This window comes from Pararge aegeria, chromosome 1 (genome assembly GCF_905163445.1).
Source record: "Pararge aegeria chromosome 1, ilParAegt1.1, whole genome shotgun sequence".
Lineage (NCBI taxonomy): Eukaryota > Metazoa > Arthropoda > Insecta > Lepidoptera > Nymphalidae > Pararge > Pararge aegeria.
In genome coordinates this window covers 9,772,975-9,790,083 of record NC_053180.1, presented here as the reverse complement: position 1 = coordinate 9,790,083, position 17,109 = coordinate 9,772,975, and the positions used below count along the sequence as shown (strand labels likewise).

Below are 17,109 nucleotides of genomic sequence, written 5' to 3'. Positions count from 1 at the left end.
TGTAGGTTACCTAGTTATCACAAACACCTAACCACAACGGAAAAAATATTAATGATTTTTTATAGTTGCAGATGAAATAATAAATGTTTGAATTTAAATTAGAATCAGAATTTTTTGGATGACACTTTAACTTACTTAATTCTTTGAACTACTTTTCTATACTTTCAACTGAATTTTTTCACTGTAGTGTTCTGGATTTAAAGCATAAATTAATAATATATTTAGATTAAAGATAAATGTCCTTGCTTCAGGTTCTAGGCAAAGCATCTATCATATTATAATTTTAAGATTTCAAGACGAACGATTTTTTTTATAGGTAACGATTTCCATATCGATGTTTTATAGTTAAAGTTTTGTTTCTGTTTTATATTTTTGTGGAATACCGGTAAAGATTTACAATTTCTGTGCCATGATTTTTTTTAAGTTTCTACGACTGACCTGATCATATTTTTCTTTAACCATAGGCATACCTCGGAATAGGTTAGGTTAGGAATATATCTTTAATCCGATGGCGTGACCAGTGGCGTGCATAGAGGGTATGCACAGGGTATGCAAATGTTATAAAATGAAGAAAATCTCCAGTACGAGTGATAATAAACTTAAGGATAGGCTTTTTATAACTCTTACAATGCCTGGTATTTTTTTGTTTCACTCGTACTGGAGATTTTCTTTATTTTATAACATCTGCATACCCTGTGCATACTCTCGATGCACGCCACAGCCGATGACAAGACTAAAGAACTTGACTGCACTCGCACCGCAATACCTTAAAAGTTGAATATTTGGAAGTCATAACTTTTATTTCATAATATGACTTAGGTATATTTGTATGAATGGGCATAATTGAAGTCTGATCATAATTCTAGATTCAATTCCCATGTTAGACTGTGAGGTATTTTCGGTCCAAAAAAATATTACAAAGTTGGTACAGTCTACCCCTGTGCTCGTGTCAAAGAGCACGGTAGCCAGCCAAATAAATATTGAAAGTATCATGAAATAATAATTGTTAAAGCCCGCCAGCCCATACTATTGCTGGAGGGATTAAGCTCTAAATCTCCTCTTTGAGAAAAAAAAAATTCTTATAGACGTCTCGAAAAGAGCTTGGATACGATTGAAATGTTACAGAAACTCAGGGCCAGTGGTAAATAGTAATTAACATATTACGCAAGGAAACCCACAGCTATCCATTTGTGTTATCTAGAGATTGATCGTCATATCACGATTTATTTCTACACGCTGCGCCTGCGCCGGTCGTATTAGTACTACGCGGTAAACACAACCAGATGCCCGTGCGTTTGTCGATCGAATTTCAATATGTAACATGTTTGATGCGTAAACAACAGTGAAAATATACAGTTAATATATTATATCACATAAATATATATAACTAAATGCAAAAAAAAAAATGTAACAAAAACAGTCCTAATAGATAATCTTAATGGGTGGTCTAAAATTAACTTATGAAGTGGTTGCTTTAAATATATGGTCTGTTTTGACTAAACAAAACAAAAATCTTGAATATGTCGCTATCGCAGGGAAAACAGGGACAAAAACACGCCAAACACTTAACTTTGCCATAAACAAACTGTATTTATAGTTTGCGGTGCTCTTAATAAATTAATTACCTAACTAACGATTTACAAAATTGTTACTACCGTGCATAGTATAATGTAATCAGGAGTGTTTTAATGAGATGCACAACAATCAAATAGAGTAGAAATACGACAGTATTTAAAACATTAGACATTAATCCAAAAAAATCTGCCAACCGTAAACATAGAATTATTCAAATGTATATAACATGTATTATTTAAATAAAGCCAAGAATTACTGGGGGCATGAAGACCTCATGAGGCATTATTAAGTTCTTTTATGAGTATAAGTTTCCGTGTTTAAATCATTAAGAATACAACTATGAACCTAGCACTCTAAATAAATTTTTTTAGTTGTCTAAATAACTAAATATTAGTAACAGTTAAAAATTTCGTCTATATAATATAAATTAGTTATTTAGTATGGAAATATTTGGTAAAAAAATCAGTTTCATAATTATTAAAATTTAGATAGAAATAAGCTTACAATCTACAGAAACAGAGGTAATTACCGAGCATAGATACATATTTGAATATAGAAATATTGAATATAGAGACATAAATAAATAATATACAGAAATGACTGTGCTACTTTGGACTTTGTCGATTGAAACTGAGGTGAAGTGAGCAGTGAGGATGACGTGGACTAAGGAATTGGACGAGGCTGCCGTCCTGGCTACTAAGAAGGGCTGCTGGCATATGCTTCTGTTTTACTTATTGTGTGGGCTGGCAGCCATACCGACATCTTTCTTGGTATTCTCTCAGGTAGGAATACTATAAAGAATACATTGTGCCAAGTGTAAGATATTACGTTAACTTATTCAATCGCGAGAATGTTAACTACGATTTATGTGGTATCGAAGGAGCGCCATCTAGTTACAATACTGGGTCACCCTATCGCGCTCTTTTGATGCCATATAAATCGTCGTTAACTCTCACGTAATCGAATAAGTAAACTCACACTTCGCGCTCAGAACAGTTTATTTCAAGTACAGACTCATTTGAATCATAAAGATAGGTTGCTTTAGCGATTCTACCGCGCGTCGGTTCGGATATCAAATTCTTCTGAGAAGAAGACTGTTGAACTCAATACTTGCTAATATACCTACACTTTTGTTGTACAGTACGTCGGTACTTGCTCTGAAACTCTTCCTCTGGGCTTGTGTCCAGCAGTGACACGTTAATAGGCTGGGAATTATGACATAGTATTTAAATTGTTTGTCCTCATCAAGTAATTCCTCACTTTCGCAGTGCTGTTTCGAATGGGAGATTACGGGTGACATTCCCGAAAGGGGCATTTTACAAATTTATTATTTCAGATTTTTCTCTGGTCTTATTACCTATGGTGACAGGATTCGGCACCTATCAGTTACCTTCCTACTGACAAAGACGTACCAAGCGATTTACCGGTAATAAACCGCGTAGAAACTGATTAGGGATATGGGTTAAAATGGCTGCCATACCTATCCCTTACATTAGGAAAAGGTAGACAAAAGCTAACCAGGGTAATTACTAAACCAGGGTAAAATTAAAACATAAAAATAACAAAAAATTCAATAATAATATAAACGAAATATGTTTGACATATAATTACTATCTTAGATCACCTAGTCTCTAATAACATTTTATGGTAAGTAAGGTATGACAAGGGTCCTACAAAATATAGCTTCTAATACTGAACTAGTTTCAATGAAGGCAAAGAATTTGTGCAGCTTTATTAAACTATTAATATATCTATAGGAAATCGCTGACTTCATTGACCGCCGTCAAATAATTCAGCGACTTTAGTGTGCAAATTAGGATTATCGAAAAATAACTACGCAGATCTTTTCTGGTTGATCATATTATTTAAATATTTCCAAATGAACAGGAAAACACTGCTATTCATCATTGTCAATGCATCCCGAACTATTGTAATGCTAAGTGATTGCTCCACCTAATTGTAATTTAAATTTCCCTTTACATTCCGAGTGAAACATTTGCAGTCATGTAGCAATTTGCTTAATGTAGTCATTAGTCACTGAAATGTCTTACTTAGTTGATTGGACATGCATAGATTAAGGTTAAACTTTAGCAGTAATAAGCAAATACCTCGCAGTAAATACTTTGATAATATTTTAACGATGCAAAGTTATCATGACAACCTGTCTATCCATACATGATTAAATCTATACCATTGTTATACAGGGGAAAGAGTTTTTTTTTGTAATCGATAAATTTTACAACTACTGAACTTATTTTAATGTTTCTTTTATCGCTGGAAAGCTACATAATCCTGGATTAAGGAATTTAAGCTTTATTTTATTTCCATAATAGAAGATATTAGCCTGATGAGGTTTTCGGCAAAAAAAAATCCCTACCTAAATTCCCATACGAAAATATGATAAAATACGAAAATTTCTAAAACTTCCCCGTATTTCACCGCCCGCTAGTTATACAAGAAAAACGTATGTAGATGAACTTTACATTTTGCAGCATGTAATTTTTCGCATTGTGAAAATATTGAATTACGTATCCCCTTAGTTAATAAATTATAAAAATACGACCCTTACCGCGGGTCTAAACGCGGGTGAAACCGCTGGGTACAGTTTGTATTTTATACAGAAAATCAACATGCTGATCTAAAAGTAATTTCATACAGAGCTAGCTGAAGAAAGGCTAGTTACTTATCTACATATTTTTATCAGATGGTTTTGTGCCTACAAAGTATGTCCGTCTCAAAAGGTTTAAATGCACAGTACGTACGACTTTGTACTTACTCCTTCCGTTTCCTAAATCCATACTGTCTATACGCAAACCTTCGTGATGTTAAACCGTGAACAGGTAAGGAACATATTTCTATTTCTTATTGTGTAAAACTACGGAAACGTCTCCAGTGAAAAGAGTAAAGAGATAATGTTCTTCTCCAGGATGGCAGCTATGTCTGTGCTCAATTATATCAAGATCAGCAAACAAACGGTCAAACAAACGTATAAAAGTATGTTTATACTTTGTTTATAAGATTATACTTTTAATTAATAATAGGTGTAATTTATATTGAAGTAGTAGTTAGGTAGCAGTAGCTATAATCTAAAAGTACATTTATATAGTTATTAAATCGTTACGTCTGTGATCTCACCCATCATCAGGCGGTGATCATTATTTAGTCAATGTCGTTGAACATACAGACGTACAAAAATAAGTATGTTTTGGCCTGATAAAAGACTTTTTCTTTCCTTTTTTTTCTAGATCGCTAACAAAACATTTTAAAATTAAAATTGTTTGTTCAATTCTTTGAAAGAAAAACCCATACTTATAAGTCACCTTAGTACCTACTTTAAACTCGTAGAATATTCTGTGGATCAGATAAATACAAGTACGAGTACCTACGCCATCAAAAAAGAAAAAAGTAGCCAAACAGGTTTTGTACAAACAGTCAGATGGTCTGATAGTGACCTAGAGTTATCCTAACACAAGATCGCGGCCAATAGTTTTTATATAGAGATAAAAAATATTAGGCTGTACCTCTCTACAATTTTATAAGGAGAAAAATCTTAAATACGTTTGAAGTTTCATATTGGATTGTAGTGATTAATAATGTATCGTAATAATGTGTAGTATGATAATACTGGAAGCTAATAAAAAACAGGAAATAATGAAATGTTAACTAACGAACAATTCCCGGGTGCACCCGGGTGCTTTTCCGGGATAAAAAGTATAAGATACAGGATGCAAGTAATCTCCAAATTTCCACCAGGAACGGGAACTAATAAGGTTCAAATTGATTCCAGGTCTTCACAAACGCAAGTCCTGAGCACTGGTGCGCACCACCTTCAGAACTTGAAAGCCTAGCATTCCCAGATGAAATGCTTCGCAATTTGACTGTGCCACAAGAAAAAGGAGTATTTGAAACTTGCAGAAGTTACTCACTTGATATGCCAGTGTTGTACGCTGATCTCAGTGACTACTTTGGTATTAAGTGAGTATTTTTTACTAATTCTGATCTAAATCGTTTGAACCAACCTAACAAAATGTCTAATCTACATTTTTAAATTGAACATACCCTAACGTATTAGTTGAAAGACGTACGTATGATAATATTATTTAGATACATTTCGTAGGGTTTGAAACTATATATATGTATATTTATTAGGTAGCTGTAGTCCACGATTTCGAATGTTTATCAATGATTCCCTAGGAACAGTTTGATTTTACCGGGATAAAAAAGTTTCCTGAGAAAATTAAAATCTTTGAGGATGATTGACATGTCATCGAAATAAACGACTCGTACTTTACTGTACTGTACGTCTCCAGGGTGCAAGCTTTCTCACGCAAATTTTGTCAAGATCGAAGGCATTATTTTAAATCCCGCGGACCTGTATTATTTTTCAGGATAAAAAATATCTTATGTTCGTTTCTAAGATACAAACCAAACATCATAACACTATCACATTTATAATAACAGTATCGAAGGATGTAATTTTAACATAATGTGGCCCCAAATCAAACAAGGACAAAATTAGAATTATGGACGATGCATGTTTACAAAGCCATCAAGTGCGTGCTTCTAGAATTTTGATTTTGTGTATTCACGAACGTGTTGGCGGACAGCCAGATAGACACTTCACACTTAATGGTGGTTAATGGAATTCAAACGCCTAATACCACATAATGAACCTCTATCTCATTGGTAATAAATGTGATTTTGTAAAAAGATAGTATCTTAAAAAAAAATATTTCAATATTGATGGATTATTCATTGTCATTATTTATTCATAATTCATACATTACACGACAAAATGATATTCATTGGAAAACTAAGTAATTTTCGTACCTATAAAGTCAAATACAATGTTTTCTTCTATACAAAAAACCAATATTATTTTGTTCCCCATCATCATCATAAACAACCCAGTATAGGGCCACCACGCTCAATATAGGCCAAGGGTTTACTTTCGGGAGCTTTATAGAGCTTTTCATGATAGTGCTCGTCAGAGGAAGTACTACTGTCATGTTTATATCTGCCGCCAAGCAGCCGAAAGGCGTTGTTGCCGGTGAAATTTGCCGGCACTTTGTAGGTCGTGTTCCATGCATGCTCTGCGAAGTGTTTCTCAGTTTATAGACGAAGGTTTTCCACTTATCCGATTGTCAATCTGCTTGGTCCGGCAACGATTTTTATAAAATAAAGAGAAAAGGTAGGTTTCATAACAGATTAAGGTTTAGTTTCCATTAGTCCTTTATATCATATGTTCTCTATGCACTACACACATTGCAATGTATTGATGCACAGATTAAGTATGATAGTACCTATGTAGGTATTCATGTCAAACACGTGCGACATGACCACGTGTTAGAAAACTCGAGCATAAAATTCAATATCTTTACTAATATTACGAGTATAAATGCAGAAAATGAGAAAATGAGAAAGTGAGTCTGATTGTTGTTTTGATTGATTGATGTTGGACTAAACCACAGTACTGATATTAACGAAATTCGGTACAGAGATGACATCCTTGAGATGCACATAGGATACTGTTTAATCCGTTCAAAAAAAAATATTTGTCTAACTTACCCAAAAGTAAATCCCTATTCATAATGTTTTGTAGGCTTGCACCAAGTTAGATATAACTCTTAGATTTCATTTTTTGTTTTTGTTCTTAACTAACTTAGATTTATTGAGCGGGTGATACTAAGCGAAATAGCTTGCAGTGTTAATATGTGATTAGTATTCACCTTTAAAGGCTGGCTTTTCATACGCAATACTACTAAATGTAAATACTGAAAGGAATATTAATTAAATAAATTAGTTGGAAAGGGATACAGTATCCAAGAAAACCACTCGCGGCGAAGTCTCGTGTTCAACCGAAGTTTAGATATAACAGATGAAATTTTTCTCTGGTACGCTTAGTTGAGATTTTATTTTTCTTTTCAGAAATGTTACAAATGTGGAAAACGGTACTCTCTTATTTCTAAAAATTAAGGATTTGATCTTATCCAGTGAACCAGATGAGAGATACGAGAAGGTACTTCTTAAATTATTCTTTTTATAGCATTAAAATTTAAAACAACTTGCAACCTTAAGATACGTCCTTGAAATTTCATGTTAGCCTAAATTTAATCTTGTTTTATAGCAAATCAATTTTATAGAAATAATTAGTTGAATTATAAAAATTTCAGATACAAAGAGTACAAGATGCAATTGTGGCCGTAAGAAAAGAACCTACTGCTTGTACGAACTCATGGATTTTTAAGACAGAACATTATACTACAACTTTAGTTACGGAGGTGAGTCAAATAATAAATACTTAATTTGTTTCTTCAGTATTATTTGACATAACCATTTATGTCAAATAATACTGAAGAAACAAATTTATGATCATTGCAATTCTATGATCATTGCAAACTAAAGGAGATCATTACGTTAAATTTCTGAGGAATATAGTTTAATATAATAATTTCAGCCATCTTTCAGTTCTCGTTGGTATGTGACAAAGAATGGTTGCCGAGAACTGGTACCACCTTGTTCTGGGTGGGCTCTCTAGTTGGTAATCTATTCTTTGGATGGATATCTGACAGGTCAGTTAGTCCTGTGTTTACTATCTTTCACTAGCCTAAACCTTAATTATTTTACTTCTTTATACCTATACTACTTTTAGAATTTAAATAATTTACCAATTTATTTTTATAGTTAAATAATCACTGCAATCTTATATCACTGCTATTTTCGAAAATAGTTATCATCGTTTACCTAAGTTACATTACCCCCTACTCCACACATCCCTTACGTGTGTCCGGGTGCAACCAGGGAGACAGCGCGATTCACTAAGGTTAGGATGGTATAGTCCAACACACTTATCGTACTGATAAAAATCTACAATGTCAGTTAGCACAGAAATTCAATTATAAAGCTTTACTTAGTTGAAGAGTTCCTCGTCCCAGATGTGGTTTTAGTGTCTATTTTGACAAAACTATACAGAGATAGAGAAAACCTTTAACAGAAAATACAACATTGCTTTAAATTCTTTATTCACATACGGTACTAAATCTAATTTTGTACAAAGAGGTGTTATTTATTTATTAATATATAAATTAGTCAAGCTTACATAAGAGCCCACATTTAGATTTTTTTTGGTGCAAAATGCTTAAAGTTTATTAAAATCTGCAGTTATAAATTATTAATATAAATAATGTGATAATAATTTATTAATTTAATAGTTATTTATTTATTCAATTATGATTTTTAGCTTATGCTTTTTTTCAGATACGGTCGCCGGCCTACAATTTTGCTTATGGTATTTCTTGAGGTACCATTATGTATTCTTGCATCATTCCCCGGAAATTATTGGGGTTATATCGCTTTGAGGGTACTGGGTGGGCTATTCTTCCCAGCCCTTTACCAGCAGCCTTTCATTCTAGCTTTGGAATTAATGCCCCCAGCAACGAGAACTCATACAGGTGATGGACTAATTCTTGAGCCAATGATAAAAAAACGGGCCTTCCAAAATGTACACTCTCATTTGCACGGTTTCATTTTGCAAGATCTGTACGATGTGGTGGTCAGAAGATAGCAAATTAAGCTTAACTTTTATTGTATCTCATGAAATTCCGCAAAGTAACGTCTCCTCCTATCCAATATATGATGAGAGTACATCTTTCAAATTGTAACTGTTAATATATTCCTATATTTTCTCATGCTCTATATTTTCTAAATAAACTGATAAATTATGCAAGAAGATCTAAAGATGCGAGTTTGCTAAGACAATGTCCCTTTACTCTTGATATCGAGGTACCCGTGATTATGGTGAGGAAACCCGTACAAATTATGGGCTTTACAGATATTTGCGTTGCCTAATAGAAGCAGGGAAACAACTAGTTGCACTACTTTTGTTTATTATGCTTAAGAATTCGGAATTACATTATCTTTTGTAGCTTATATAATCGTAAGCATAATAAATATTATAGGTAGAGGTAGGTGCTAATTAAATTCACAAAGAAATGATAATACCTTATTATAATAGTAGTACAGAGAATATATTATTTTATTGCAGGTATCGTCGTGGGTATGCTATTTGCAAGTGGTATGTGCTTGCTGGCCCTTCTGGCTTTTCTGATACGTGACTGGTTTTACTTGTCCATAGCTATCAGCCTTCCTTTTGTTGTATTATTTGGGTATGTATTGATTTAGGATTTAGATTCTATATAATATGTCTTCAAATCATATTTTTGCAACTTTATCGCCTGTCAACTTATTAGGCATAAATTAATGAGTGCTTCATTATAGATACTACTGGCTGATACCTGAGTCTCCGCGATGGTTGGTCGGAAGAGGGCGTATAGCGGATGCTGAAAAAGTTCTTAGAAATCTCGCCAAGAAAAACGGCATAGTTATAAGTCATGGTTTTCTTTTAGAATTGCATGTAAGTTTAGCCAATTGAAGACCTAGTTTTTAAAATATTGTTAGGCTTAAGCATAAACAGCTTGATAAATTTATATGTATAAGTACACATTATATTTGTTACTACTGTGAGTAGATGGTAAAGTAATGTGGGATTTTAAATAGATTATTGAAATAAATAAACAATATTATGGTACCACAAAATTAAGAGCATACAAAACCTCATCCGTCATTGTTTAATGCAGTGCATTGTGTCCAAAATCAGTGAAAATGCCTCGCGCACGTTTCCGTTTACGGCCGCGGAATGTTGCTAGCTCACAATTTTTTCCCATTTTCCCCACTTTTCCCATTTTATGGTAAACCAGTGACAGTAGTTATTTCACCTCTTATGTTGTAAACAACATAAGAGGTGAAATAACTACTGTCAACTGTTAAATGCAATATGTGACCTAACCACGAGAAATATTAGACGTGTACACGGTTTCTTTATGTTCTTAATTATGTGTATGGTTTACTCAGGTTCGTTGGGTACTAAGCATTGTAGAGTATTAACTAATAAACAAATAACTATTACCGTTAGCAAGGCTTACGCGAGTTAGTATAATTCGATAAATGAGGGGTCGTTTTATTTATCTGGGGCGTAAGTGTATTTACTAGATCTATATTGTCACGTTTTTGCCGTGCACTGATAATTATCTTTATTCCAGAAAAAGATTAAAGATGAAGAAGCCGAAGCAGAACTTTCAATAATGCCCACAGCTAACGGATTAGTACTTTTACACGAGAAAGATGAACTTGTGGATAGAAAAATCAATAGTATGTTTTCTTCGAAAAATGAACTTAGAAATAATGGTGAGCATGATGTTGAAAACAAAGAAAACTTAGAACCTAGATTACTAGAAGGAGGAGATTTAATTCAGAAATCTAGGTCCCCAAGAGATGCAGAAAGTATCAAAGAGGAAGTAATCAAATTGAATCAGAAAGATTTAATACAAAATCCTGATTTACAACAAAGAAATACACAGACAGAATATTCTTTCCCAAACAATCTAAGAAGTAAATCTCTTCAAATAGTCAATAGAATTATTTTAAAAGAAAATCAAGATATACCAGATAAGAGGAAAATGGATGACGAGAACTCCGAAGGAGATTATAGAGCATCTCCACTAGATGTATTTAGATATCCAAATATAAGAAAGAAGTTTTTTATACTTACATTTAATTGGATAGCATTAGGAGTAGTCTATAATAGTTTAAGTTATAATACGCCAAATTTAGGAGTAGATGATTACTTGGCATTTTTTATCGGTAAGATTTTAAAATTACTTTAGCAGAGTTATTTGTTCTATTTTATTTATAATAATACTACTATTTAATAATAACCAAATTATAATTGTAGGTGGAGCAGTAGAAATTCCATCATATTTCATCGCATGGCAGTGCATGGAACGATATGGCCGACGTTGGGTTTTGTGCATCTTTATGAACGTTGGAGGCTTGGCATGCTTGAGCTGTGCATTAGTTCCAGAAGGTAATAAGTTCCAATACACATTATTACATCTAAATAAAATATTTTAAATTGTTCTAACCTATTTAACGATGTTTACCGCATCTAAGTTTGATACTATTGCGAACTATATGATAGTTCGCAATAGTTTCTAAGATGACTAATGATTTAGTTTGTATTTTTATTATTTACTAGCTATTGCCCGCGATCGGTTTTAATTTGTCGGAGTTACGGTGTAAAACGTCAAACACTTTCATCCCCTCTCCCAAAGGAACCGAGCTTAATGTCGGGATAAAAAATATCCTATATTTCTTCTAACACTTCCAAAAATATGTGTATGTAGTTTTCGCGTGAAAGTGTAACAAACAAACTGACATTCACATTTATAATATTAGTAGGGATTGCTGCTATGCTGCTGCTGCTGCTGTTCATAGTTTTCTGTTCTTTGACCTGCTCCTTCCATTGTAAATGAATTTTATTTTATTGCAGTGTGGCCTTGGGTGATAGTTTCATTAGCCATGTTGGGAAGATTATGCGCTGCTGCGTCTTTCGCAGTGTTTTATGTACAAATTGGTGAATTGCTTCCCACAGTTGTGAGAGCACAAGCTATGGGCGCTTCGTCTGTCGTGGCTGGTATCGGATTGCTAACAGTTCCATATATTGTAGCACTGGTAAGTTGACCTAATACTTATTGTGCAACCCTTACCTGACATTTATCAGCTATATTGTAATAAATCTTATTTAAGTATTTGATAAGCAAGAAGCATCATTTACCTTTTACCACCCAGTTTAAGGTTGAGTTAAAACAGGTGCACTTAATACGGGTAAAGATTTTATTAATAGTCAGCTTGTTCGTTCTTTCATCTTTGCATGAGTTATTTAGAAAAAAACTTTCATTACAAAAGTTATTAAATAATATGGCATATTGTACTTCCTTTCCTCTCTAATAGGAAACCTTGTGCTACGATTTGGTACGGTAGAGTGGACCATACACTTCGCCCGGCAGTATCAAATGGCATTTCAGTAGCAATTCAAGAAACCTACTTATTTAGTATTTTCTTTGGTTACCTCGACGAGTCCAGAGTCCACTATAAATAATTGTACCTCACAATAAGTGTAATGTATTAAAACACTGACTTTACTTGGGTATAGTATTTTCATAATTGTTATTTTTGCCCGTGGTGTACATCCAAAGTATATTAATGATACATTCGTCCGTTCCTATGTATATATCCTTAATTACACACACAGTATACCTAATATAATGGATTAACACAGCGTATTTTTTAACTTTCAGGCATCTGTATCTAAATATCTTCCACTTATCATTATGGGCGTGCTGAGCGTGATGGCAGGTGTTACGTCACTCTTCTTGCCAGAAACCTTGAACCAGCCCTTACCACAAACACTAGAAGATGGAGAATCGTTTGGAAGAAGTTTTAAATTATTGAGCTGCGTAGAAAGTAAAGAGTAGATTGACACTGGCATTTATAATTTAAACGCCAATGTGTGCTGTTTGGTTACCTGTCTTTGTTTGGCTATGTTTGGCTCAACCGCTGCACCGATGTAGGTGGGCACAGAGATTGACATAGGATACTTTGTATCCCAGGAAATTAACAAGAAACTGTTACCGCTTTATTAAAAACTTACCTTTGTTACTTATGCACGCACTACAAATAAACTGCTCTCCACTAAACATATAGCTTAGATCTTAGTGACTGACATAAGTAGGTTGTTAAGCTCGGAATAAAGAGACAAGGTGCTCCCGGGATTTTTAGAAAAGGCGAAGGTAATTCAGATGAATTATTGGGCAGCAGCTAGTACTACGAGATAGCAAGGACCTGAGTGCCTAATGTGAGGTTTTTTTTTCTAAGTCTACTTAGAAGCTTGGAAACATTATTTCCACTAGATGGCGGTCTATTCAGTTCAAACAATAGTTAACTTACACGCGATCGTATAGGTAGAAAATCTCACACTAGGCATTCTGTGGCACTTATGATGAACACGGCGAATTATACTTATTTTCGTAATTAAGGTTTTAATACATTAATTTACATGTACCTCAATATACCTAGAAGCGTGCGTAATTGTAGATATGTCTCAACTCTGAGTAAGTTACTTTTAAGTTCTGCATTTTGTTCATGTTCGACGAACTTACATTATAAAAACAATAATTCACTAATACTTACTGTTATTGTATGATGAATCAGTATTACGATTTCAAAATTTTGTAGATATAAATAATATTTTGAACTAAAATTTAGTTTACTCTTGTTGTTTCATTTAAAATACCTATTTAGGGTAATGTTACTTAAATTCACATCATATCTATATGTTTCCGTGGTGTAGCGGTTATCACATCTGCCTAACACGCAGAAGGCCCCCGGTTCGATCCCGGGCGGAAACATTATCTTTTATTTTTTTTTTAAATAAAAGACCCTCTGTGTTTTTGTTTTGTCAATTTTCTATTTGACGAATTTCTTTGTTTATTTCATTAAAATATAAGATCAAAGAATATATTTTTTTAAGTCAGTGGAAGGTACTTTCAAGAAAAAATTAATTAAAAATAAGTTGAAAAGAGAACGGATTATAAACTAAACACTTACAGCATAATTATAAAGTACCAAAGTATCCAAAAGCCGTTTTGCGGTACTTCACTTTGATACTCGACACTATGTAGACACACTCGTATGTTAAGGAAATCGCAACTATGTGCGAAAATCTCAAATCAGTCCATCAATTACAAAAATTATCGTATTTTGTGGAATTTTTAAATTGATTATATCTATAGAAAGTCCTCAATCGTATTCGCTTAGTTTGTAGATAGTTTGTAGTTAGATCTACGCTAAGGATTTTGTAAGCGCCATCTATACAACTTTTCGCTAAATAGTTAGAAGCAACACAGAAAAGGTTATGGTAATCGTCAAGACGAAAAAATCAAGCCACTCACCGTAAGATGGCGCTGTACATATTTATACTACTCATCACAAGCTGGTACCAGTTACATGTTAGTATAAAAATAATAATTAAGAAATAAATAAAATATATGCAGATTGTGCTAGCTGCGGCCCTCGACTTTATCCGTATTTGTTTAGGTTTTAACAAATCTTTTAAACTTCCGGGTCAGAAAACGTCCCATTTTTAATGTTCATCACAAGTACCTATTCAAGCTTCATCTAAACCAAATTCCATCATGTTCTAGCTAACAAAAAAACAAATATTATACACTTTCGAATACCTACTTACCTATAAACTTAATTTTAAATATTAAGTTAAGGGGGCCCCTAACACAATCTTGCCTAAAAACTGTGTTAAGAAATGATAGTTAAAATCATTTCAAAATATGATCATTTTATAATCAATTCCAAAATCTCCTCTTACACATCTTGTAAAAATAATACCCTGATATTTAAAGTTGGTTGAGGACTTTATAGTCTATCTTATATATGGAGGCGTGTTAGGATACCTTTGTAGAGTTATTACACTGCGCATTAAAAGTATCTAAATTTAAACTGTAGGGTTATTTATAACAGTTTAATAGTTATCAACCAATTGACGACGCAGGGCACGAATCTTCACTCAGAATGACAGATAGACTTCACAAACCTTTGAGAACGTTATGGGGTACTCTCAAGCATTCAGGTTTCCTCACGATATTTTCCTGCACCGTTACAAAAGTTAGGAGATCGACCGAATCTCTACCCTTTAGGCTATCGACGCCAAATAAAGAAGAGAGTAGGAATACCAATTTAAAATACTTAGAATTAAAAAAAAAATATCGAATGCTCATACCCGCGAAGAATGAGTCTATACCCGTTTCTTTTTAATGGAACTATGTGTAGCGAGGAACAGCGCAGGTTATTCCTTCGGAGACGCTTGGGATTAATGCCGGTGGTAATTTTTGCAATTGCAATAATCCCCTATGTTGAACAATCTATATCTCGGTAAAGGTACCTAGGCTAGATGAATGTTATTGAATTATTACAATTTATGAGTTAATTAAAAGCCGACAGAAAAAAAGAATTGGAATTACAAATGCATTGAGTAATAGAATAGGTACCAGGGGGACATATCACGAGGTTATGAGTTATGTCTTCACTTCACACGTCACATGCACTTGATGGCACAAAACGTTCGTAACGCATTGTAACAAAACTACTCACCTACATAGAGCTGGTTAGTATCAAGTTATACTGGTATTCAAAGAGGATACCAACACTGCAGTTTGTATTTTTAAATTTTGCAGTATTTAATTTAATTTGATAGTAAAATTATAAGAAATTAATAGGAAAATAATTGCTGTTATATTGTAAAAAATATAACAATTCATATTACACCGTTTTTTCATTGTTCAGTTAGTTCAGTTCAGTTCAGTTCAGACGACTAGGCAACTCTCCGAACATGAAAAATTAATAAAATTTCAAACCTCGCCATTAAAATTACACCGCACAGTCAAACAAACACGTCCCAGACCTCACTTACGACGAGCGAAGCCGCACCGCTGGTTCCTTGGCGGCGTTCACGTTTACGTCCTGCCTGCGACCAATCTTTACAAGCCTTTTACTCGAACGCGCGCTACTTTTGTTTGGTCGTTCGATGGGCGCCTTATGGACATAACTGAGATTCAGAACTCAGCCCTAACTGCGTTATTTACACATTTATTCCTGTCTTTCCGTATCCGGTTTCTGCAAAAAAAAAAAAGTGTGTGTGTGTAACCTTTACGCGCGATTGAAGTAAAACTTTTATTATTATTTATTCATGAAAGATTTACTCTTTCATGAATAAATGTTCCTGGGACTTCGACATTTTATTTAATATTCACGATTTCATTTTAGATTCTATTTAAAATTCATTAATATCACTTATAATTATAAATATTTTCCTTTGTTAAATAGAATAATTGAGAGTAAAAAGATCAGGTTAAATAGCACATGTCTATTTAACCTTGTCATTGAATATTATATAGAATGTCGCAATCGTCAGAAAATATACTAATGATTTATTTATTACAAAATTAATAAATAAACAAGTATATTTATTATTTATAGATTTTCAAAAAATCAAGAAGCGTGGAGTATATGACATATACTTACGACCAATCCAAATTATTATTTCTAAATAGCGGAAACTATACAGACGTCTGACGTAAGCTTTACTTCCGTCTGAATAATTCTGAACTACTCCCTAGTCGCGCCTAAAGAAGTTTTACTTCAAAAAACAAGAAAGATACGACTAGGTAGTCCCTTTGTACATGCAGAGAATGTTTGAATCTTGTCAAAAGAAACTTTTAGATTTCATGAATGCGGCAGCGCTAAGGGTAGATTCCGCGGTTTGTCAGAAGGCGTTGTCTTATACCCTCCTATGATTGACTGCAAAGTCGGTTTGGATGCATTGGTTTAGCATATGCGCAAAGATTAGACCCACGAGGTCTAATCCTTTGTGCCTTGAGCAATGTGTATGAGTGATGTGCGACATCGACGATGACACGTGATTATAACCTAACTACAGCCGCGGCCCTAAAGAAACTAATGACTGAAAACTACAGCTAATCTTGGCTGCGAATATACCAAAATAATGCGATTAGGTTACCAAACTTGGATGCTAAGAACTTCAGCTTTAAGCATTTAATAGTAAGC

The 17,109-nt window shown here is 33.7% G+C and overlaps 1 protein-coding gene and 1 non-coding gene across 6 annotated transcripts; both read left to right on the top strand.

The window, feature by feature from the left end:
* Nucleotides 1-1,276: 1,276 nt before the first annotated feature.
* LOC120626012 (beta-alanine transporter-like) lies at nt 1,277-13,675 on the top strand. Of its 5 annotated transcripts, none has more exons than XM_039893311.1 (13): nt 1,277-1,289; nt 2,064-2,357; nt 5,363-5,550; nt 7,504-7,594; nt 7,749-7,856; nt 8,044-8,147; nt 8,833-9,026; nt 9,620-9,740; nt 9,853-9,988; nt 10,674-11,274; nt 11,366-11,497; nt 11,963-12,144; nt 12,771-13,675. In XM_039893311.1, exons 2-13 carry the CDS (start codon nt 2,229-2,231, stop codon nt 12,945-12,947), a joined length of 2,163 nt encoding a protein of 720 aa, XP_039749245.1. In that variant the 5' UTR covers nt 1,277-1,289; nt 2,064-2,228; the 3' UTR covers nt 12,948-13,675. The 5 variants fall into 5 exon arrangements, with proteins under 5 accessions (XP_039749245.1, XP_039749252.1, XP_039749238.1 ...); XM_039893318.1 differs by having other exon boundaries at nt 1,284-1,355; nt 2,089-2,357; XM_039893304.1 differs by having other exon boundaries at nt 1,284-1,355; nt 2,075-2,357.
* A 132-nt stretch (nt 13,676-13,807) lies between these two features.
* Nucleotides 13,808-13,880, top strand: Trnav-aac. The gene has a single exon. It is a non-coding gene; the product is annotated as a tRNA-Val (tRNA).
* The last annotated feature ends 3,229 nt before the right edge of the window (nt 13,881-17,109 follow it).

Coding starts and splice junctions, on each gene's coding strand:
- LOC120626012 (XM_039893311.1), top strand. CDS start 2,229: ATGACGTGGACTAAGGAATTGGACGAGGCTGCCGTCCTGGCTACTAAG. Junction 5,551..7,503: donor AGTGACTACTTTGGTATTAA/GTGAGTATTTTT, acceptor TTTTCTTTTCAG/AAATGTTACAAATGTGGAAA. Junction 12,145..12,770: donor TTCCATATATTGTAGCACTG/GTAAGTTGACCT, acceptor TTTAACTTTCAG/GCATCTGTATCTAAATATCT.